Genomic DNA, 24,651 nt, shown 5'->3' on the forward strand with positions numbered 1-24,651 from the left:
TTATATATATATATATATATAATTAAATAAAACAATAATAATATTTTGTCTGAAGTAAGGTTTTATAAAAACCTTTCTAAGGTTTTAAAAAGGCCAAAATACTCCAATAATGACTGTATGACACCTAACTGTATGACAGTTAACTGATAACTGTATGATATACTGATAAAGATAACTGTATGACACCTGTGTGTATTAGTGATAACAAATATTCAAATTTTATCTAAAAAAAAAAATCACATCTGTTTTTTGACAAGGACAAAAATCTAAATTGTGAGATATAAGAAAAGAAATAAATTCTCTGTTTTTACGTTGCAAATGCCAGATATTTACTAATTATGTCAAAATAATAGAATAGAATAGAAATTTGAGTTTAAATTGTTAGAAATGCAAGATACATTCTAGTGTTTCTCCATTTTTACAACTACTTTACAAAACATTTACAAATTTAGCTGATGTTGCACTTATGTTTATTAAATTATTATATCAAATATTATTAAAACATCCTTTATTATTATTTTTTCAACTTTATACAAGCGGTTTTATAAAGAAAAAAAAGAAAACTGCCATTGTTACATTTTTTTTTAATGTTTTATTTTTAACATTTAAACTCATAAAAGCCCTCAAACTATTTGCAATCAGTGAACTTGAGAAAAAAATGAATTTATATTTACAGGACATATTTACAAATGCAAGAGTTGAAAGACAAGATCACACACACTTTTGCTGTTTGGTCATGTCTTATGTCGTTCATAAAAGACATTCATATTCATGGACATTATTCAGCACTGAAACATGTTTTGTCACACAAGCATGATGGAAATCATCTGTTCTCCAACATCCTGAAGATTTGTCTGTGCAGACGTGTGCAGAAAACACTTAAATATTTTTTGTCAGTGTAGATCTGCTTTAGATTTTGACAGATTGTCTGCAACTTCCGTTTCTGCAAAGTAATGTCATAAAGATTAATTAAATTAGGATATTTTTTAATTACACGATTTGTATCACACCGCATGTGACCAATTCCAAATCCCACATTTATGGGATTTTACATTGGAATTGTAAAAAGTGTAAAAAAGGTGTGTGGCAGTAGCAAGCACACGACGCACGAGAACCAGAGAAATAAAGGCCTGGTTTCAGAGACAGGGCTTAGATTAAGCCAGGATTAGGTCTTAGTTAAATTAGGACATTTAGGTAGTTTTTATTAAAGTGCCTCAGTAAAAACATTACTGGTGTGCATCTTGAGAAAAAAAACAATGGCACTGACATATTTTAAGATATGCTTTCAGTTAAAACAGCTCAAACATCCATTTTAGTCTGAGACTAGACTTAAGCCGTGTCTGTGAAACCAGCCAAAACCGTTTTTATTCATAAATCCAAGGAAAACCTCAGGAGAACACGTTAAAACCTAGATATAAACAAGAATGAACAAACTGAGAGGAACTTAGGCTACATTCACACTGTCAGTCCAAATCTGATTATCTGTGTATCCGATTGGAATCTGATATAAAATGATTGGCGTCCACACTGTGTATCGCAACTGTTCAGATCCGATTTGTGTGTCCGTGCAGCGCCATAGTTTTCCAGAATATCTGCATCAGTTTCTATGGCAATAAATAAATAAATATACGCTAAATACAACAGCAACCGCAACATGGAGTGGTTTGACTATGTGTAACCGTACACTGGACTACTGCGCTTTATGAGGAGCAGAAACACAGTTGGAGTATTCTGTGCTTTCGTCTCCGTCTGATTCAATACGTGTCTCCGTTATATTGTCATTTTCTGCTTGTCCGGCACTACATTTTACGCGGCGTGAGAAAGTCACATAAACCATTCGAAAGCCGATCAGAGAGGTCAGACTGAAACGGATTTCCAGAAATGCTTTGAAAAAACTTTGAAACGGATATGTAAAAATAGCATTTAATGTGATTTAATGCTGTTCGCACTTGTTAAATCTGATCGGATTTGGACTGAGAGTCTGAACCAAGCTTAAGCTCTTAAGCACACGGAGTGAGGTATTTAACTGGAAAAGAAACAGGTGCGATAAATCAGAAACCATGGAAACCAATAATAATCAGGAACACAGGCAAAACGGGAACAGGGAAAACAACACCAAAACACAATAAAACTAAACAGACTTAAACTAGATTTATTTTTTACTTAAACATCTTTTGCAAAAACAGTTTGAATTCAAATTAAATATTAATCATATTAGGCCAGTTTATTCCAATTGACATAAGAGATTGGCATAGATGAGAATAGTCTGAATAAGAGCTGATTATTATGGTCCATTTATAAGCAGCTATTGAGGACTGGATTTAATGCTTGGTTTAACAATAAATCACCATCATGTAGAGATCATTTATTTACAATATGTTCTCAATGTTTGCAGACATTTTTACAATATGACTTATGCTGCAGTAATGGCTTCTGAAAATGAGGCTTTGCAGTTCATTGTAATTCAATCATTTTAAATAATTTCCAGTAGAAATAGTTGCGCTACTTAATTCCACATTACTGGAACTTCTACCTAATCACCACTTGAATGAGAAATAAGAGCAGAAAAAAAGACAAATCAACATATACTTACTGAGTTTAGTCGTACTAAAGCACAAATAACCAGGACTCCGATCACACACACCAGTATGTATTCTTTTTTAGGTCCTTAAAAATAAAAAACATTTGAAAATACAATAATATACAGAAACAGCAATATCAGGCTGAAACAACTAAATGATTAAATAAACAATAATCAATACTAAAATTAACTAAAATTAAGTTATTAGTTAGATCCAGGATTATTATCATTAACAAAATTTTTTTAATTGAAATACAGCTAAAATATAAATATTATGAAACTTACAAATAGTTCATTAGAAACTATCTGAAAAAGGTTTAAGTTAAAGGACTGCAATTACTAACTGTAAATAAATAAAAACTAAAACTGAGCTAAAAGCAAATAATTAAACCTAAATTCTAATATATAAAATAACAAAAACTAATAAAAATGACAAAACTAGGTAACAAAATTACTAAAAATGAAACAGAAAATTAATGCGAAAATATACAAAGAAAACCTAATTTAAAATACGAATGCAAAATTATAATAGTGTCATTATTTCTGTGTTTTTTTTTAGACTTTTGTTTCACTTCCTGTCTCAGTGCCATAGTTGTAGTTTTTCACCTTAATTGATTTGTTCTGATTGTTTCTACAGGTGTTTCGTGTTCTCCTTGTTGGCCTGACTGCAATAATCTTTTTTCATTTTTTGGCTCAACTATCCCTTTCAACTAGTTAATGTGTGATATTGACTTAAATATCTATTTGATCAATTTCTTAATGATAGAAACCTATTTAATAAATTTGCCCAGAATAATCGTACAATCCTATAAGCCAAATGTGGTAAAGATAGGATAAACATTGTACTAAGTAAAAAAACATAAAACCATAAAAAGACGGTTACAGATTGGTACATTTATCCATATGATTAGGCTACCTCAAACATAAATTGTGCCACGTTTTTATGTTTTGATGAAGAAATGAGAAAAGAAAGTGAAACACCAATGACTCATTATAATTGAAAAGGTACCTGTTCTCTTGAAACCCACTTTCCTTAACTCCAAGAAATACTCCAACCAGTAAATGCACTCATGATCGTAGTATCGTTTCAACAATGTAAACCGTTCTCTGTCATTATTCCACTTCATCACTGTAGGAGTTGCTTCTGGTACATGTGCAGTGTATCTGCCCTCCCTCACACCCAGTGTGATGAAATCCTGTCCATCATAAACATACCGATCAAACCCACGTAATTTTTCAGTCTCATTATCCCACTCACACCCATACATCCTCTGATACATATGAACACCTGAAAAAGAAAAGGGGGTAAGAGAAAAAACAACAACAACAATTGCTCTTTTTGTTTAGTGCACAAGGTAATCTTTGACATTTAAAGGGGTCCTATATGCCATTTTATGAAGCCCAGTTTTTTTTTTTGGGTGTACTAGAATATGTTTTCATGCTTGATTGTTCAAAAAACAGACTATTTTTCACATATTTTATATTATTGCAGCTCCTCTCTCCCCAGTCTGTCCCGAACACACTGATTTTGCTGAAGCCCTTCCTTCTGAAATAAGAAATGTGCTGTGATTGGTTAGCTGGCCCAGTGTGTTGTGATTGGCAGCTCTTAGCACGTGTTTTGGAAATGTCCCGCTCCTTTATAACTGCGAGTTCTGCTCTAGTGTAAAAATTGAGGATTACATCAATTTGGCGGCAAACAAATTTAAGCCCGATTCAGACCCTGACAATGTTAACAAACAAGAGAATTGTGTTGAATGGACTTCATGTACGGACTTTGCAAGTAAGGATTTCACAAGACGTTTCAAAGTGGTATGTTTTTAGTATTTTCTTAAACATTATATATACGATAGAACACCATTTAATCGTGATATTTGTTGCAAAACTAAGCTAATACAAACTGTAATCGATCACAAAATTGATTGTTGCCTTTTTGCCTTTCTTTGTCTTTGTCGCCATTGGCTTTTGGCTTGCTTAGTTGGGGACATTTAATTTTGTATCTAACAATAGTATTACAACATTATTTTCCTGTTATCTCTGTAAAGCTGCTTTGAAACAATCTGTATTGTAAAAAGCGCTATATAAATAAAGGTGACTTGACTTGACAAAACCATGATACATTTTCTCAAGAGCGGTGAACTGTCTTATGGCGTTGACACCAAAAGCGAATTTAATTATTTGCGTGAGTAGATTACAAACAAAGTCAATGCAAATAAGCGAATAGACGCGAATTGGGCGACGCGGTTGCCGCGAACACTTGATATTTGCCTCAATCGCTTCAAATCGAGCATGAAATTCACATGACGTGTTGTCAGTTAACAGCTTATTGATAAGTCCGTGCACTGGACACCTGTCAATCCTCAAGTGGCGCTGGAAGCGGCTGTCATCCAGGCACAGTTCCTGGAGTAGACAGTGAAATTTACTGAGATGTGTGTGTGCGCCTCTGGATGAGGCTGTGAACCCAGACACCTCGCCGTTTCGGAGTCCCACAACAGGTACAGGGCAGCGAGAGTAATTATCTCCAACATGGTTGATGTCGGAAAAATGGCAGAAAGAAATGTAGTTGTTGATGTGCGTGAAGACCATAGACTAAAAAAATGTGAAGACGCTCCTAATCGCGAGTGACGCGGAAAACAAAAAAAACATCCCGCGAGTTACCTAGAGCAAGTAATGCGATGCGAATATACACTTCGCGTTTGGTGTGAACACAGCATTACAAAAGCTACAGAAAACAAGCAGTTCTCCATAAAATGTGCAGCGCACAGATAAACGTTTGGGTTATAATGTTCAGGAACAGGGTTTAAAATAAATTTTGCCCACTCTAAGTTCGTCAGCCTTAAAAAGGTCATACAAATAAGTTTTGGAAATGTTGTGGAAAACAGTGTCTCTTTGACATTGCGACAATACTGTGTTCTCTAACGCAGCTCATCCAGGCCTCGTCCCCTTTTTTGCGTATTCAAAGGGCGGGTATTATTTAAATGAGAAACATTATTACTTCATAAGATCCGGAAAAAAACACGTTGTAGTCCAAATGAGCCGTTTGTTGTAGTTCTTCAAAAGTGGATTCTGTGGATCTACCTCCACTCTACTTTGAGGTTTGTAACCCGGCAGATCTTTTTTTTATGCTCAAACAGCAACATTACAGACTAACTAATGTTGAAAAAGTGGAAAAGTTGGAAAAGCATAATAAGGGCTGAAACGATTAGTCGACATTGTCGACAATAAAAAATTGTCGACAAATATCTTTGTTGTCGAGTAGTCGTTTGATCCCACGTGACCTAATGTAAGGGCGTGCAATATCGCGATTTGACCGCTACGGCGCTGTAGCGCTAGAGTGTAATGCAGCCCTTAAGGCTGATTTATACTTCTGCGTCGGACCTTCGCCGGAGCCTCTACGCCGTAGACTGCGCTTTGGTTTTAATTTATACTTCTGCGTCGTTGTCCGCGTTGACGCACGCAGAGAGAGCATGTGAAACCCGAGGGAGCGGTTTGAGCAGACCAATAACAGCGCTTGCGTCCGTGTAGAATTGACGCGTTGTTACATTTTTGGAGAGGTGCACGTCAGGGTACGCCGAAGGGTACGCGCGCTACGCACAGCCTACGACGTAGCTACGGCGTAAGTTCGACGCAGAAGTATAAATTGGGCTTTACAAATGCTATTGGTAAAAGAAAAAAGAGCGCAAATTATGACGGAGTGCAAACGAATCCGAACTAGCAAGGTTTGGGAAAGTTTCACAAAACTTCAAAACAAGAATGCTGTCATGTGCAATACATGCAAGGCGGAACTTGCTTTTCACGGGAGCACAACATGCACGTTGGAGCACTTAAAGAGGAAACATCTCGGCAAAAGAGGAGCCGGTGAGAATTGAGTGTTCTCCAGCTGGAGCTAACTAACTAGCGGTAAATCTCTTTATTAGAGAATGCAATGCTACTAATAATAGTAATAATATTATCAATAATAATATAATGACAGTAATGTGATGATTTATTTTGCATAAAATAAAGCTTGATCGTGCTTTGGAGTCAGGGCTGTTTTTATTATTGTAACACTATTAGGTATTATAGTCTTATCACTTGCCTGTATTTTGTTCCATAATCATGACTTGCAAAAGGAGATGTTAGGAAGAATATCATGGCAGTTACTTTTTCATACTGTAAATTAAAAGGTGAATGAGAACGTCTCTGTCAGCTCAATTGTCATGTAAAAAAAAAGATTGTAATTTTATACTTATAATAATGGTTTGCAGATTAATATTTTACCATTCTTTGTGTCGTGAAGTAAATGTCCCTTTTTCTGTTTCAGTTCTAAGAAAAGCCGTGGGCCTATTAAACAATGCTTAGAGAGCATTTGTGTGTGATTTGAGTTGGACCGAAATCTGAAAACTTAAAGAGAATGACCTGTTTAGTTGGCTCAAAGTTCATTAAAACAACTATTTCAAAAGCTGAACTGATTTTCTTTTTTATATTATAGTAAGGATATGTATATGTTTTACCTAATTGAAAAAGCTGAATAATCGTTCCAAACTTACTGATTAGTCGGTGAAATAATCGGTGATTAATCGTACTAATAATCGTTAGATTATTCGATTATCAAAATAATCGTTTGTTGCAGCCCTAAAGCATAATAGGATCCCTTTAAAATGTAGTAGTCCTATAAGCATTTTCTCTCACCATGTGACTGATTGAATCGCTGCATTATAACATGAATGTTGTTTTTGTAGATCTGCTGTACTTCTTTTCTGATCTCAGTGTCTTCTTTCCACAGTTCTGTAGATGCAAACTTCTTCATCCAGTCCTGTCTGGGAATCAGCTTCTTTATGTCACTGTCATAATAATCAATCTGATGTCCATCCAGTGTCGTTACAGCAGAAAACTCTGGAGTTCCTTCAATCGTCTGTCCATTTATTCCAGTGTATGTGGTCATAAACCTGTGTAACTCTGAACAAAATTTGGGCAAACAACACAAATACATGAATCTATAAAAAACATGATTCAACACCACATACAGTGTAATATTCATGATCAATATGGCTGTGACGATATGCGATATGAAACCAAAATCGAACGTGTGTCGTGTCGCGGTGTGAGAATGCAGAATCGCTTCAGAATCCAGCTCCCAGAGTTATCCTTTCCCTCATCTTTAAATTACTATTAGTAGCCTATTATTTGAAGTTAACATTGTAAAAAAACGTAGACCTACACCACAAAACTAGTTTAGAATAAATTCTTTAATTTTACCTGTAACGGCCGTTTCACATTGCAAGCGTCAGCGGCGCGTGAGCAACGCGTATTTTTTCTCGGCGTGCATGAGCGTCGAGCAGGAGCAGCAGTGTTATTTAAAATCTCTCTTTATATCCTCTCCTCCAACAAACCTCGATTTAAAAAAATAATCTAGGTTTGAATCGAATCGTGGGTCAAAAATCGTGATAGCCTACGAACCGAATCGTGTTTGGTGTAGCCTATCGTTATAGCTCTAATGATTAATTTTTTTAATACTCAGAATTTTCTAACAGATTTTCTGTCAGTTCAACACACGGAAGTATGTCTTTACGAAATGATTCTCACCTGAGTAAACCAAAGGTATGAAGATGAAGAAAATGATAAACTTCTTCATTATGGATGAAAATGAATGTATCTGACCCGCACTTCTTTATGTGTAGTTGTCGAAGAGCGCTGTAAAAACTCTGAATCGAAAGGTAAAACACATTACTGAACGAAGCGACGACAACCTGTGAGTAAAAGTTCCTCCCTACACTTCCGCATTGAGGCTGTTTCTCTCGAGCTGCGGTGACGTCAGTTCAGTAACCTGTGTTAGCCTACCTGTTGATTCATATGTAGCAAAGGCTAAGTTTTACAGCGCTCTTCGGTAAATACACTTAAAGAAGTGTGTGTCAAATACATGGATTTTCATCCATAATGAAGAAGTTCATAATTTTCTTCATCTTCATACCTTTGGTTTACTCAGGTGAGAATATGTCATAAAGTCGTTTAAACGATGAATTATCCGTCAACAAGGCCTTCAGCTACTTCCGTGTGTTGAACTGACAGTAAATAATGAGATTTTTTTAATCTGATATGTATTATTTCCACAAACATCTTTTATAATATCTAGGATAATAGAACTAGTTCTCGTCGTTTCTGTCCTGGGCTGAAAAGCAGGATTTATTTGTTGAAGCTGCACTGAAATCGTGTCACGCAGGTCAATTTAAACATCAAAACTGTAACAAGACTGAGAATAGTCCTGTATGAATTACTAAACTTATGCACATTTTAGTGTAGCTAAATGAAAGAATATGCTTCCTCTGCGGGTGTTCTGTGAAAGATACACTAGATGAGCGCAACTTTCATTGCAAATCAATAACTTTCCACATGTGGAAAGTTATTGATTTGAAATTAAAGTTGCGCTCATCTTTTCCTCCCTATTGTGTCGTATATCCGAGTAAAACGGCTTCTGGAACAAGAACAATTGTAGGCCGATTAAAAATTGTGACGCACGTGAATAAAAAAAAAGATACGTACGGATAAAAAAAAAATATTTAAATAATACAAAATTTCATAAAAAACAAGAATTGCACATTTTGATTTCATATAGTGATTTAAAAGAACAAAAACTGAATGAATTATCTTGGTAACAAATAGTAATATGATTTATGACACTGTATTTATATGTATTTACCAGTTTGGGAGCTTTGTGTTATGTTTTTTAGTTGAATGTGTGTTTAATGTTTGTTCAGAAATACACAAGTTCATCACCACTTACACTGCAATAAATGGACAGACGACTGCAGGAACTCCAGAGTTTTCTGCTGTAACGACACTGGATGATCATCAGATTGAATATTATGACAGTAATATAAAGAAGCTGATTCCCAGACAGGACTGGATGGAGGAGTTTGCATCTACAGAACCGTGGAAGAAATACATTGAGATAAGAAAAGATGTTCAGCAGATCTTCAAAATCAACATTCCTGTTATAATGCAGCGATTCAATCAGTCACATGGTGAGTTAAAATACATTATTACTAACAGGCTTTCTGAAATGCTTGATTCTGATTGGTCAGTCGTGACATCTGAGGTCTGTTATTCCCCGATAATGATCATGGTCAATAGCATTGCTGTATAGAGTCCAACAGTCGGGTTCTGGAAGTAAAAACTCATTCATTTTCTTCATTTTTAACTATAAATTTTAACTATATTTTTAACTATTTTAAACTGTTAAAGACAGACCTACTGTGACTGTGAACTGAGGTTGTTAATTGATATTTGCGTCTGCTGAAACTGCCAGCCCGCATTATTTCAAATTATTTTTTTTAAAATACCGTAAAACTTCAAATAATAGCCGAGTCCCAAATACACGCCAGTCTCTTTTACACGCCTGGTGTGGCGACAGGTTTGGGTAAATAAAGGCCGGTCTCAAATAGAGGCCGGGTCTGTTTTTTAGTTTCGGGTTGTAGCCTATTTAATCTTCTAAAACCCGTCAGATCGTCCGCTTTTTGGCGGCCGCCAAAGCAAATTTGTGTCTCGCCAAAGCCTTTTTTGATCGATGTAATTCATAGATGCCACCTACGTCACTAGAAATAGAACGCCGCCATGTTGACGACCGATCTCGCCCGGCGCCGCCCAAACTGCCCATTTGAATGAGAGAGAAAGACAGAGATAGATGGATAAAATTTTAATTTTAGGCTCCGATCCCTATTTGTTACCCCCAGTTTTCTTTACCGCGCATATTAATCAAAATCAATTGACACGATAGAAAAAGGTCGGAAGACCGCAGTTTCACGTGGAGCATTTGGAGATTTTTAGAGATTAGAGACTCTAGGAAAAACATCTCAATGAACAACATCTCAACACTAAATTATAAAGGCCTGTCTCATATAGACGCCTGTCTCAAATACAAGCCGGTGCAGTTCGGCGATTTGGCAAAATAAAAGCCCGGGCTATTATTTGAAGTTTTACGGTAATCATGTAGCAATGGAATTTATGGTGAAAACTACATTACCCATGATGCTGTACAGAAAATTTAACCAATCACATTCGAAACAAGCAAAACACCCCAAAATAACTTGTTAGCCCCGCCCACTTATACAATATTTCAACTCAAATCAATATAACTCAGTTGTTACCGCAGAATAAACCCCGACAGGGTGATCAGGAGGAGTCTTGTATTAACCTGAAGGGTTTATTTGTACATCATCCCTCACTTTTACTACATTTATAAACATCAAATGACTAGCTTGTACATTAAAAGACACAAAGAAGAACAGTATCCCACTCTCTCTTTCAGGACTTCATACGTATCAGAGGATGTATGGATGTGAATATGATGATGAGACTGGAGACTCACAAGTGTTTGATCATCATGGTTATGATGGAGAAGATTTCATCTCACTGGACCTGAAGGAGATCAGATACACTGCGTCTGTACCACAGGGAATACTCACAGTGATGAAGTGGAATAATGACAGAGAAAAGCTTATATCTCAGAAACAATACTATAATTATGAGTGTGTTTACTGGCTGAAGGAGCTCTTACATTTGTCTAAAGCTGCTTTTGAGAAAACAGGTACAGTATCAGAGTTACCAGATGATTATTTATTTCGGTCAAACTTTAGTTTAGGGTCCAATTCTCACTATTAACTATGACTTTTGCCTCAATAAACTCCTAATTACTGCTTATTAATAGTTAGTAAGGTAGTTGTTAAGTTTAGGTATTAAAGGATGTAGAATATGATCATGCAGAATAAGGCATTAATATGTGCTAATAAACAATATACTAGTAATATACATGCTAATAAGCAATAGTTAATAGTGAGAATTGGACCTTAAACTAAAGTGTGGCCATTTTTTCTTGCATGTGCAGATCCAGATAAACCATGTTTTAACAGACAGCTTGATAAATCTATGCAGGTCAACATTAGAGAATATTAAACTCTAAGATAAGTAGAAAGTGCATGTGTTTCTTTCTCTGTTCTCAGTTTTGTTCCCTGTTCTGTGTTTACTTCTAGAGCCTAAAGTGTCTCTGTTGCAGAAGAACCCAGACTATTATGTGGAGTGTCACGTCACAGGCTTTCTCTTCAGAAACACAAGCATCTCATGGAGGAAGAACGGACAAGATCTGAGAGATTCTAGTAAACTGGAGTATAGAGACACACTACCAAATGAGAACGGGACCTTCCAGAGGACTGTTGCCCTGTATGTCCTTCCAGACGAATGGAAGAAGGACCGGTACAGCTGTGTGGTCGAGCACAAGAGTTTGACTGAGACAATCCAGAAGATTCTGACTGAGGATCAGATCATGAGGAACAGTAAATTTAAATATGGTTAATTTTTCTACCTGTACATTTTACTTAATTTAGCGGCAAAACACTGACAATGACAACGGCTTCACTTTTTTCTGTTATTGTTTATAGGTTTGTTTTGTTGTTGTTTGGGGTTTTCTGCCATATTATTCATTATGTTTCTCTGTGTGTTCTAGAATCTGCATCAGATGCTTCATATATCAAGAGTCCGGCTCTGGTTAGCATCCTAGTTATTGTACTGATTGTTCTGTGTGTACTTTGTAAACGCAGGAAAAAACTCGCAGCTTGTAAGTACTAATGACCCGTTGTGAGATATAATTCCCATCATAAGTGCAAATGTTTTACATGTGTTTCTGTGTGTGGCGGTACAGTGAAGAAGAGTGCAGTGAATGTGAACCTGTTGCTGTTTTATCAGTTCTGTCATGTTTTTATTCTCTAAAATGATCAACCTATAAGAATTTGTGTGTGTGTGTGTGTGTGTGTGTGTGTGTGTGTGTGTGTGTGTGTGTGTGTGTGTGTGTGTGTGTGTGTGTGTGTGTGTGTGTGTGTGTGTGAAATCATATGGGAATCCCTTGATGGTGTTCTTTACATTGCATTGAAGCATATTACACCTCTGTTTATCTCTCTTCACAGACTGCAAGAAGACCAACAATGGCAAAAGTAAACCCTCTCCAGAACATGCACCGGATCAGGACTCTCTTGTCTCCACTCCCTCTAATGAAAGTTCATCCCCTTCAGAAGTCAGTGATCTGTCAGTGAGAGGCTCCTCACGGTTCCTTCACAGAGATGAACAAAATCACTCTCCAGAACCTTCACCTTCACAGTTCCTCACCGGTAGAACGACAACCGGGACCTTTTATGAAGACCACGAAACATTTAAAGACCTTTAAAGACTCTTTACCACGAGCATTCAACTACACATAATCGTCTTTACACTTTTACGTTTTCTTCCTTCTCTAATCTTGAAAGTTTAGCATTTCTTTTAGAATGAATGACTTTAGCTGCACAGTTGGGCTAAACCGTTCTCTTTGCTTGACTGTTCCAGCCAGTACGGATATGGTTTCATTTTCCACTGTGGTGATAACAGAGCTCTTTACAAATATACAATGCGTCAGTCGTTGACTCAGTTTGGCCTGAGAACGGTTTGTAATTGTGCCGTGTCGAACCAATCTCAAGTGGAAATACAACCATAACCATTTCTTTCCGTTCTTATAACCGTTCAGCCCGACGATGGAAAATCGTCTTTTGTTTTTTTTCCTCATTTGTTGCTTTGAATTTTGCTAAGAATTTTAAAAAATATTTTCTTAATGATAATTGTCTTAATGATATTAATTGATATTTGTTTTTTATTAAATGAACTAAAATTCCCATTTTGTAGAAAACAAAGTCCTTCAAATCTTTACTAAAAGCCAATTCATTTTTTGGACTGTCAACAGATTAAAACAATATTAACTACAAAAACAAACAAAAAAACAAAAAAAATTGAGATTTTGCCTCTAAATAACAAGTAATAAGTTATTAAGATATGAGCCAGTACCATTTAGTGCATTTTCTCGATTAGATGTTTATATATTTATGCACATATTTTATATGTGTAATTATGTGTAAGCACTATATATATGTGCCTTGTTTCCTGTGGAAATATATGTATATATTTCTTTCTGTGTTCTGGAGTCAATCATCAGTTTAAGTTTCCTCAGTCTGATGATTTCTGAAAAGTACTTGTTGATCTTGTGGTTTCACAGAACAGCATAGAAATTGATGATTACCTATCAGCATTCAACATGTATTCACATTGTATATATTTTTTCATCATGTTTGTAAAATCTTTGTCTTTCTTGCCTTATGCTTTGCTATGTTAAATAATAAACTCCTTTACTGTTCTCATTTTTTTCTGAGCGAGTTCAGTCTCTGTCATTAATCTATACATAATAGTTTTAATAGAGATCACTTAATAGAGATTCTGACTAAATACGTGTTTCAAGGATTATGCTACATTTTAACTCATACATGTAAAACTGCATTTGAAAAATGTACCGCAGAATTCTTGATTGCATATGCGAGAATTCATTTCAAAATTTAATTATCTAATGAACTAACACCAGACTGTAGTTTATGAATCCAAGTTCTTACCCTACAGATATTTATATTTAATTTATGTATTTTTTTCTAATCCTTATAACCTAGTTCAACCTCACTAGTTATTGGAGGCCTAGTCAGTGCACACTATGACCCATCTCTAGTGCCGCTGACGTGTGAAAGAGCTGGCAGTGTGTGTGTTCTCAGCAGGTTTGGAGCGAGAGAGCGGTTGTCTGAGCGCTCAGGGCTGTTTGTGAGGGATGTTTGCAGGAGGTTATTAGTCTCTTCACTGACACACTGAATCAGGGCAGTGAACGGGTCGCTGTCACATCAGCTCATCTGAACACCAGCGCTCAACATGACTGTCTGCTTCACCCTGAGCACACGAGACACACGCGTGCCCGACACACCTGCGTGAGAGCGAACAGGTACACTGCACAAAAACACTGTTCATTCCTGAAGATGTGTTCTGGTTCCCAAAGAAATAAATACATAATCTATCTAAACAATACAATGAAATTTGTCTTTGAAAAACTTTACTTTCCCGTAGCTCAAACAGTAGAGCTTTGCCGCTTGCAACGCCAAGGGTCATGGGTTTGATTCCCAGGGAAAGCAAGAACTGATAAGAATGTAAATGTGTACTTTGAAATGCAATGTAAGTTGGTTAAAGTGTCTTCCATATGCATAAATTTAAATGCAAAAAAAAAAAAAAAAAGGTGCTAGAGTTTACATAAAATGAGCTTTTAAACCAGATTTATTTATTGTTGGAAAGCATCTTTTGCAGCGATTTTTGCGTGAGCATATCAGTGAACACCACAGACCACTCGGTGAGTTTCACGTCTTTGTAAACTAAAGTTTAATGCGTTTATATGAATGATTGTTCCAGTGCCTCTATGAAACCATTGTATAGGTGAGGGGGTGCTAACACAAAAACCTAAAATTCTCAGGACAGCAGCATGTGTCCACATTTTAATCTTAACCGTTCGATTTCATCAGAAACGATCTTAAAACAGGGCTTTACTTGTAAAACGCCGAACTTACCCTTTAAATGTTACTTTATATTTTGGGGGGTTGAATCCGTATGAGTTGCTAAGGCTCTACTGATATGGACATCAAGTGGTTTCTACCCAATCTATTGTTCTCACTGCATGACCTTGTGGATTAACAAATATCCTAAGTACAAGAATGTGACTGTGGGCTATCTTGTTTTTCTTAGATTATTGGAAGAGCACTTGAAGGGCTATTGGACACCATCCTAAACATTGACTATTTCAACTGTCATTGTAGTGATTCCATATTTACCCATAGAATCACTCATCTACAACCTTGAACCGATTAGATAGTTTTTTTTGACAATGAAAATGAATAAAACTATGTTGTACGCTACTGTATCACATGCCGTTTGAACGCACGCGCTACAGCGACCTGTCACATTTAAAAGCGCCAAAACGTTATTTATTGTGCGATTCTCGTAAAAATATTGACAGAATCCGACAGCTGAGAATTTGTTCCATATCAAAAGTAAACTTCTCTGTCCTGTCTGTCGGTGTCAGTGACCTCTTTGTCCGCTATTTTTCTCTGCGTGAGAGCGTGTGAAAAGGGTCAATTGCGTGAGTCTCACGGTCAATGCGTGAGAGTTGGCAGCTTTGTAACTGTACATACAATTACTTTGCCCCAACATTCGCCCTGACAAGAGAATTAAGATTCTGCCATGCTAATCTCCCTGATCATACGAGATCCATTCATTACGGGCCGATTTGAGTGGAAAACGGGAAATCTCTGGGAAACATACCAGCGTTCGCCCACTCGCCGCGTGTAGCTGTTCAGAACGAGCTGAAACGTGACAGAATCAGAGCTATATGTTTATTACTGTTCTTCCAGATAGATTATGATGTTTTATAGGCTGTTGAAAGAAGCTAGCAATGAACTGTTTTCTTTTTTTTTTTCTGTGGAGGCCTTTCGGCTAATGCTATTGCTAAAACACCACACTGTGTTAAACTGAAAAACAACACTCATACTGACAAAAATAGAAAAGATAGCTTTTTAGCAAGCAAATTGTGAAATAATCATTAGTAATGTCACATTATTTGAGGATGAAGAATGAAAAAAAGTTTTAAAAATGCTTTGGAAAACTAAAAGCTACATTTGATATGATTATTACTCTTTTTCCAGATGGATTTGACATTTTAGAGGCTTTTGAAAGAAACTAGCAATGAACCGTTTTCTTTTTTTAATCTGTGAAAGCCTTTTTGTGCTAATGCTAATGCTAAAATACCACACATTAGACTATTAAATTAAGAAACAATCCTCATGCTAAAGTTAACATGGACATAAAGTGAAGAACAGAGAAAAATTATGGGTATATTATTTAAAATAACACTCATGCTAAAAGAATTGAAAAGTTAACATTTTAAGAAGCTAATATGGATATACAGGTCCTTCTCAAAAAATTAGCATATTGTGATAAAGTTCATGATTTTCCATAATGTAATGATAAAAATTAAACTTTCATATATTTTAGATTCATTGCACACCAACTGAAATATTTCAGGTCTTTTATTGTTTTAATACTGATGATTTTGGCATACAGCTCATGAAAACCCAAAATTCCTATCTCAAAAAATTAGCATATCATGAAAAGGGTCTCTAAACGAGCTATTAACCTAATCATCTGAATCAACTAATTAACTCTAAACACCTGCAAAAGATTCCTGAGGCTTTTAAAAACTCCCAGCCTGTTTCATTACTCAAAACCGCAATCATGGGCAAGACTGCCAACCTGACTGCTGTCCTGAAGGCCATCATTGACACCCTCAAGCAAGAGGGTAAGACACAGAAAGAAATTTCTGAACAAATAGGCTGTTCCCAGAGTGCTGTATCAAGGCACCTCAGTGGGAAGTCTGTGGGAAGGAAAAAAAACGCTGCACAACGAGAAGATGTGACCGGACCCTGAGGAAGATTGTGGAGAAGGACCGATTCCAGACCTTGGGGGACCTGCGGAAGCAGTGGACTGAGTCTGGAGTAGAAACATCCAGAGCCACCGTGCACAGGCGTGTGCAGGAAATGGGCTACAGGTGCCGCATTCCCCAGGTCAAGCCACTTTTGAACCAGAAACAGCGGCAGAAGCGCCTGAGCTGGGCTACAGAGAAGCAGCACTGGACTTCAGGCATTTTGGCATTTCCTTCTCCCCAGTCTTCCTCCAGACTCTGGCACCTTGATTTCCGAATGACATGCAAAATTTGCTTTCATCCGAAAAAAATACTTTGGACCACTGAGCAACAGTCCAGAGCTGCTTCTCTGTAGCCCAGGTCAGGCGCTTCTGCCGCTGTTTCTGGTTCAAAAGTGGCTTGACCTGGGGAATGCGGCACCTGTAGCCCATTTCCTGCACACGCCTGTGCACGGTGGCTCTGGATGTTTCTACTCCAGACTCAGTCCACTGCTTCCGCAGGTCCACCAAAGTCTGGAATCGGTCCTTCTCCACAATCTTCCTCAGGGTCCGGTCACCTCTTCTCGTTGTGCAGTGTTTTTTGCCACACTTTTTCCTTCCCACAGACTTCCCACTGAGGTGCCTTGATACAGCACTCTGGGAACAGCCTATTTGTTCAGAAATTTCTTTCTGTGTCTTACCCTCTTGCTTGAGGGTGTCAATGATGGCCTTCTCGACAGCAGTCAGGTCGGCAGTCTTACCCATGATTGCGGTTTTGAGTAATGAAACAGGCTGGGAGTTTTTAAAAGCCTCAGGAATCTTTTGCAGGTGTTTAGAGTTAATTAGTTGATTCAGATGATTAGGTTAATAGCTCGTTTAGAGACCCTTTTCATGATATGCTAATTTTTTGAGATAGGAATTTTGGGTTTTCATGAGCTGTATGCCAAAATCATCAGTATTAAAACAATAAAAGACCTGAAATATTTCAGTTGGTGTGCAATGAATCTAAAATATATGAAAGTTTAATTTTTATCATTACATTATGGAAAATAATGAACTTTATCACAATATGCTAATTTTTTGAGAAGGACCTGTAAATCATGAAATCATGGGTAATGTCTAGGGCTGTACTGTCCCAGTCGATTAGTCGATTAATTGGTCGATACGTTCTGGTTCGACTAAAATTCTGATTGGTTGATTTTTTGCGCGTTCATTTCATCAGTTTTGCCGCGCTCATTTCATCAGGGGGAAAGCACTAACTGCTAATGGGGGTGTTTTCAGAGTACCCCTGTTTCACAGGTAACAGTCTGTCTTCAGAACACCCCCTTGTTTTCACTTTTTGGGGATTAGCCCAAGGAGAAGAGAGACAGATAAGTAGGCTTGCTTAGTTGGGGACATTTATTATTCAATAATATTATTGATCTGCCTTACTTAAGGTGGACGTTGACGCAATTTTCTTTTAGAAACAAACTCTGTTATATTATTTTCATGTTATCACTGTGAAGCTGCTTTGATACAATCTGTATTGTAAAAAGCGCTATATAAATAAAGGTGACTTGACTTGACTATAGAAGGTTTGATGCTGAATATTATTTATTTAATTGTGAGAGCGTTTAATAGTCAGTCTTCTTCTAACATGTCAACAACAAAGACATTGACAGTGTGGCAGCATTTTGTTAAAGTTGATAATAGGAAAAAGCTCAAATGCAAAGTTTGCAAGCAACAGTTTGCCTTCCACAGCTCGACGACAAACATGACATATCATCTAAAAGCGGTAAGCTAAAGTGCAGTTATGCATGCTGGTTTTTTTAATAAATATTCTTTTTTTATTAAAGTGGGCATGCCTTTTGTGTTTATTAAGAGTAAAAGCTTTAAGTTAATAGTATATTCGTGTCTCAGCCGTGAAGCTGAGCTCTGTGCGAGGACCTGCACAGAGCGGCTGAAATGATGAACTGATGACAGTTATAACTTATTATTATAACATACAAATTATGTTGCATATTCCTCAACAGTTCTTGTGATATCACTAGTTGACAACATAGTACTATTTTCGGAAATCTTAGGCAATGATATTGCGCAGGTACACGTGATGCAGCGCTGTCAGAGCCGACAGACTCGTGTGTCAGACTCATTTCAGTGCACAATAATTAGGTCAAAAATTATTTAATATACTGCAAATAGCCTACTAGCTTTTTATGTTTATTTATAATCCATTTAGGCGGACAACAAGGCTACCAAGTAGCTACTGCACACAGTGCGCAGCTAATTAATTTAACGGTTTTTTTTTTCTAATGTCATTTTTAGTCGAAAATTTCAGGACTTCAGTCGACCAAGATTTTCTTTGGTTGAGTACAGCCCTAGTAAGGTCACATTATTATATGAAGAATTGAAAAAGACGTTATTAATATAAAATAAAATGCTCTGGAGAGCTTAACGCTAAGTTTGATATATTTAATACTCTTTACCAGATGGATCTGACGTTTTAAAGGCTTTTGAAAGAAGTTAACAATAAACTTTTTCCTTTTTTTTAATCTGTACAGTATAAGGTTTTGGCTTATGCTAAAAACTGAAAATGTGCTAAATGTGCTAAACTAAACTCTGCTAAATGAAGAAACAACCCTCATGCGATCACAAACAGAAAATCTAACTTTGTTTTGTTTTTTTTAAAGAAAACTAACGAGAACTTCGAGAAACTAATGAGAAAATTTGACATTTCCCCTGATTAATTTTTTGTAAGACTTTAAAAGTCGATGCCAAACAAGCAAATTAGGTTTAGGATGCAACTCAGTTTGGAAGAAAACCCATTTAGCTACATATATTACGCTAAAGTCGCCTATGTAATATTTGTGTATACACTCAATGATAACAACATGCAAAACTAGCATCTAAGCTATCCGCTAGGCTCCAGCTCAGGATTCATTTTTTGAGACTAACAGGTTCAGTTTCGTAAGTTTGGGCCTTTTTTGTATCTCCAAACGAACACACCGTGCAATGTTTTGTGATTTATAATTCAGATCCAACTCTGAAACTCTGAAAGTCGCTCTGGATTCGCCTTCAGGACAAAGACGCTGTGTGACGGGTGTCAGCAAAACCCGAAGCCAATAATAAAACCCCAGTGACGGCACAGCTAAACGACAGCGAGACGAGGAATCAGTTTGGAGCGAGTGACAGATGGAGGGAGTTTTGACGTCTGGAACATCGAGTGGATTCACTGGTGCGGAGAATAAAGAGCTGGATCACTTCCTCCAACTGATGTGAACGATAACAAGACATCAAAACTCATCCAGTTCACTTCCGTAATAAAACCCTCTGCCGTTATTCTGCACAGACACTTCACCTGAATCAAGGCTGGATGTTATTCTGAAGGAGGAAATGCTTGTTTTCATAATCTTTCATCAAAATGCAATAACTTTCCAGCTGATGCAAGTCCTCATGGGAAGACCCTTTTACAAGCTCAAAGTCGTTATTACGAGGCGATTTCGGTTGGAATATTTACATATTGGACGCAATATAATATATATTTCTTGTTTTTTAACCTGCTAAGTTGCTTTTTTTGCTCTAGTGCAGCAACAAATATTTGGAAAGTTGAAATCTCAATGGTAAATATGACACTGTTCATCATACAAATATAATAATTTAAACGTGACTAGAGGGCAGTAAAATGGCTTCTAGGTAGAGAAAATAATATTAACCAATAACTTTGCTGGCAAATATGATTGAAGCATTCAAATCTTTGCAGATACATTTTGCACCATTATTTAACTCCAAATGTTTAGTTTCACACCTAAAATATGCATTTACATTTTTATTTAAATTAAATATTTTATTTAATAATTTAAATTTATATAAGTACAATTTATACTTTAAATGTTATACACTTTATATATTTTAGCTAATTTTTGGTTGCATAGTTAATTTATATAATTTATTCAAATTATTAATAAGAAATCAGATAATCAAACTAATAATACTATTATTTATATATATATATATATATATATATATATATATATATATATATATATATATATGCAACCTAAATTAAATAATTAATAATAATTTTGATAATTGTTAATATTTAAAAATTGTTTATTTTATTATTAGTTTAATTATTTTATTTATTATTAATTATTTAAATTAATTATAGAAATTAACTATACAACCTGACAGCTACATTAGAGCTAAAATTAATTAATATTTTTTAAAATAATAATTATTAATTTATCTTAAAGTATAATTTAATTAATTTATTAATTAATTTTAGCTCTAATGTAGATGTCAGGTTGTATAGTTCATTTCTAGAATTAATTTAAATAATAATAAATAAAATAATTAAACTAATAATAAAATAAACAATGAGCATATATATTTTTTATATGAACGTATAGAATACACACAAATATATCATTATTTTTTGCAAATGTACTCAAAGCATTAATTTATATGCTTTCTTTTAAATAGGTTCAAACCTGAGGTTGGTATCAAGGGTGCAGTCTTTGATTGGTTTGAGTTTTTTTATCTTACAAAGAGGAGTTTCTCTGTAGAAATTGGTGAATTTTCTTCATTTCCAGCTTTCATTACATGTGAGGTGCAGCAAGGCTCCGTTTTGGGCCCGATTTTATTTGCTTTATATATATGTTCCCTTTCTGCTGCATCTTTGAATTTCAACAATTTCCTATCATATTTATGCAGATGATACCCAATTATACTAACCAATAAACCTGGGACGAAGTCCTTATCTGTGTTGTTAGCTTGTGTAAATGACATTAAAAGTTAGATCATTTTAAAACGCCTTTTCTTGACTGTATGAAACATCCTCATGTCGATTTGTTTAGTAAACGCACTTGACACTGCAATCAGAAACACCCAAAATAACAAGCATAAACGTGTATCATTTATGAAATCACAAGTCTACTATGATATATTGGTCATTTGGAATAATCCGTCTGTTCGATATGCATTTCTGCTATTCAATACAGATATTTCCAGCACAAAGCACTAGTTAACTCACATTCTCCTCTGCTGTTGATTTTTTTCTTCTCTCGGTTTACCGTATCGTTTCATCTGGTTTCTGTTGTTCTTATCAGTGAGACGCATGTGTTCTCCAATCTGATTATCAGCTGTTTAAATCTGCCGCATTTCATTTCATTCCTCCTCCTGGTTTTGTTTCTTCCTCTCAGCATGCTCTTTCGAGGAACAGCGACACGCTTGTGTGTGAGCGGCCGGAGAACAATCGATTCTCGCTCGCCAACACACGTGGCTTCTGTTGTGAGAGAACACAGGGAAGAGAGCAAATAAAGGCTTTGAGGACCAAAAAATACTGACCAGAGTCAAACTACCATCAAGATAGTGTTAAAAAAATAACTAGTTACACTACAAGCTGAGAACTACTATAAAGCTGTCAGGTTGTGTCATTATTATAACTGTATTATTATTTATTGATAGTTATTGATAAGCTATTTAATAGTTAATAATATATAATTCCTTTATTATTAAAAATATGATCTGCTTTATAATTAAATATCACTATTTAGTACACTTAATTAAACAATAATAATATTTTAACCTTTATGTAGCTGTCATGCTGTATAATATTGAAATTTATTGAAAAGATTTCTGGTACAGGATATACTATCCTCTATTCCAGACTCTAAAAAACACAACAAATATATATTTACATATAAATTCACATTTTAACATTTTATAAAAAACACTTTTAAACAATCATAAATAAATTACATAACAGTAATTACATTAGTTATTAAAGGGTTAGTTCACCCAAAAATGAAAATTAAGTCATTAATTACTCACCCCCATGCTGTACCAACCCCGTTAGACCTTCGTTCATCTTCGAAACACAAATGAAGATATTTTTGATTAAATCTGAGAGGTGGATCACTGCTACATAGGCTGCCAGAGGGAATGAAACTTGACGGCCCAGAAAGTCATTAAAGAACATGTTTAAATATTCCATGTGCCTACAGTGGCTCAACTATAAGTTTATCAAGCGACGAGACTACTTTTTCCCCGAAAAAAACCCCATAAATAACGACTTTATTCGACTATTCCTTTTCTTCCTTGTGGGCCTGAGACGAGAGTTGAAGAGATTTCCACGACGCATGCGCGAGAACTGAGAAGAGAACGTTCTTCTTCTAATACTTCTTGTTCAGTTCTGGCGCATGCGTCGTGGAAATCTCTTGAACTCTCGTCTCAGGTCCACAAGGAAGAAAAGGAATAGTCGAATAAAGTCGTTATTTATGGGGTTTTTTTCGGGGAAAAAGTAGTCTCGTCGCTTGATAAACTTATAGTTGAGCCACTGTAGGCACATGGAATATTTAAACATGTTCTTTAATGACTTTCTGGGCCGTCAAGTTTCATTCCCTCTGGCAGCCTATGTAGCAGTGATCCACCACTCAGATTTAATCAAAAATATCTTCATTTGTGTTTCGAAGATGAACGAAGGTCTTACGGGGTTGGTACAGCATGGGGGTGAGTAATTAATGACTTAATTTTCATTTTTGGGTGAACTAACCCTTTAACCAGCTTTATAATTATACATAACACCATTTGACAGGCAAAATGCATCCAACCTGTTCTTAAAGGAATTAATAGAAGGGGAACACACTACTTCTTCAGGAAGTTCATTCCATGATTTTACCGCACGGAGTGTAAAAAAGTTCTGTCTCTTTTCAGACAGACATGTTCTAGGGTAGAGTTTTAAAGAATTCCCTCGTGTCTCGTACATATTGTTCCAAAACTGAAAGATAGGTTCAACTGCTACATCGTATATTCCCTGTACAAGCTTATATACCTGAATCATATCTCCTTTATACCTCCTAAATTTGAGAGTTGGTAAACTTAATTCCCTCAATCTATCTTCATACGACATATTTTTCATTCCTGTAATTAATTTAGTGGCTCTTCTCTGAACCCTTTCAATTTTTTCTACATATTTTAATTTATATGGGCACCAGACTGAGCTTGCATATTCAAGATGTGATCTTACCAGGGATTTATACAATGGTAAAAATATAACCATACCTAAATTTTGAAAAGTTCTTCTTATTATTGCCATCATAGATGTTGCTTTTTTAACTTTTTCAGAAATATGTGTGTGGAATTCAAGTGATCCATCCACCACAACACCTACGTCCCTCTCCTTATGTACAGGATTAACCACTATATCCCCAACTACATAGTTGGCTACAGTGTCATTTTTTCTCCCAATATGTAAATGTTTACATTTTTCGGGATTCATCTTTAATAGCCACTGATCACACCATTTGCTCATGCTACATAGATCTTCTTGAAGATGGGCTCGGTCTGTGTCACTTGTTATTATTCTGAAAATTTAGTGTCATCCGCAAAAAGGTAAACATCAGACTGTATCATATCTGGCAGATCGCTTATATATAATACAAATAAAACAGGGCCCAAGACTGACCCCTGTGGGACCCCAGATGTCACCAGTTTCCAATCTGAGGCAGTACCATTCACTACCACCTGTTGTTTTCTTTTGTGCAAAAAATCCTGTATCCAATAAATAACTCTGTTGTCTAAACAATAGGATTTTAACTTTGATAGTAGTCTTTTATGAGGGACAGTATCAAAGGCTTTTTGAAAGTCCAAATAAATACAATCCACTGTTTGTCCTCTATCCAAAGCTTGTGACCATTTATCAAAAACTGTGAGTAACTGAAGAGAAGTTGACCGCCCAGATATGAAGCCATATTGTTTACTACTAAATAGTTTATTACTTTTCATATGAT

General features: G+C 35.9%; 2 protein-coding genes across 4 annotated transcripts; one reads left to right on the top strand and one right to left on the bottom strand.

Annotated features, from left to right (window-relative positions):
- Positions 1-453: 453 nt before the first annotated feature.
- LOC143735738 (class I histocompatibility antigen, F10 alpha chain-like) lies at positions 454-8,345 on the bottom strand. The gene is made up of 5 exons (XM_077225961.1): positions 8,144-8,345; positions 7,250-7,516; positions 3,591-3,869; positions 2,594-2,667; positions 454-943 (listed from the first exon to the last, which is right to left on the bottom strand). Exons 1-5 carry the CDS (start codon positions 8,190-8,192, stop codon positions 824-826), a joined length of 789 nt encoding a protein of 262 aa, XP_077082076.1. The 5' UTR covers positions 8,193-8,345; the 3' UTR covers positions 454-823.
- Positions 8,343-13,768, top strand: LOC143735728 (major histocompatibility complex class I-related protein 1-like). Of its 3 annotated transcripts, none has more exons than XM_077225945.1 (6): positions 8,343-8,543; positions 9,313-9,579; positions 10,863-11,141; positions 11,584-11,883; positions 12,054-12,164; positions 12,511-13,768. In XM_077225945.1, the coding sequence occupies exons 1-6, from the start codon at positions 8,495-8,497 to the stop codon at positions 12,765-12,767; spliced, it is 1,263 nt and encodes a 420-aa protein (XP_077082060.1). In that variant the 5' UTR covers positions 8,343-8,494; the 3' UTR covers positions 12,768-13,768. The 3 variants fall into 3 exon arrangements, with proteins under 3 accessions (XP_077082060.1, XP_077082059.1, XP_077082061.1); XM_077225944.1 differs by having other exon boundaries at positions 8,353-8,543; positions 11,584-11,898; XM_077225946.1 differs by having other exon boundaries at positions 8,358-8,543; positions 12,054-12,094.
- The last annotated feature ends 10,883 nt before the right edge of the window (positions 13,769-24,651 follow it).

The sequence above is a fragment of the Siphateles boraxobius genome, unplaced genomic scaffold (genome assembly GCF_051911475.1).
Source record: "Siphateles boraxobius isolate OS27281-9 unplaced genomic scaffold, OSU_SipBor_1 13, whole genome shotgun sequence".
Lineage (NCBI taxonomy): Eukaryota > Metazoa > Chordata > Actinopteri > Cypriniformes > Leuciscidae > Siphateles > Siphateles boraxobius.

Coding starts and splice junctions, on each gene's coding strand:
- LOC143735728 (XM_077225944.1), top strand. CDS start 8,495: ATGAAGAAGTTCATAATTTTCTTCATCTTCATACCTTTGGTTTACTCA. Junction 8,544..9,312: donor CATACCTTTGGTTTACTCAG/GTGAGAATATGT, acceptor ATGTTTGTTCAG/AAATACACAAGTTCATCACC. Junction 9,580..10,862: donor GCGATTCAATCAGTCACATG/GTGAGTTAAAAT, acceptor TCTCTCTTTCAG/GACTTCATACGTATCAGAGG.
- LOC143735738 (XM_077225961.1), bottom strand. CDS start 8,192: ATGAAGAAGTTTATCATTTTCTTCATCTTCATACCTTTGGTTTACTCA. Junction 7,517..8,143: donor CATACCTTTGGTTTACTCAG/GTGAGAATCATT, acceptor AATTTTGTTCAG/AGTTACACAGGTTTATGACC. Junction 3,870..7,249: donor GCGATTCAATCAGTCACATG/GTGAGAGAAAAT, acceptor TTTCTTTTTCAG/GTGTTCATATGTATCAGAGG.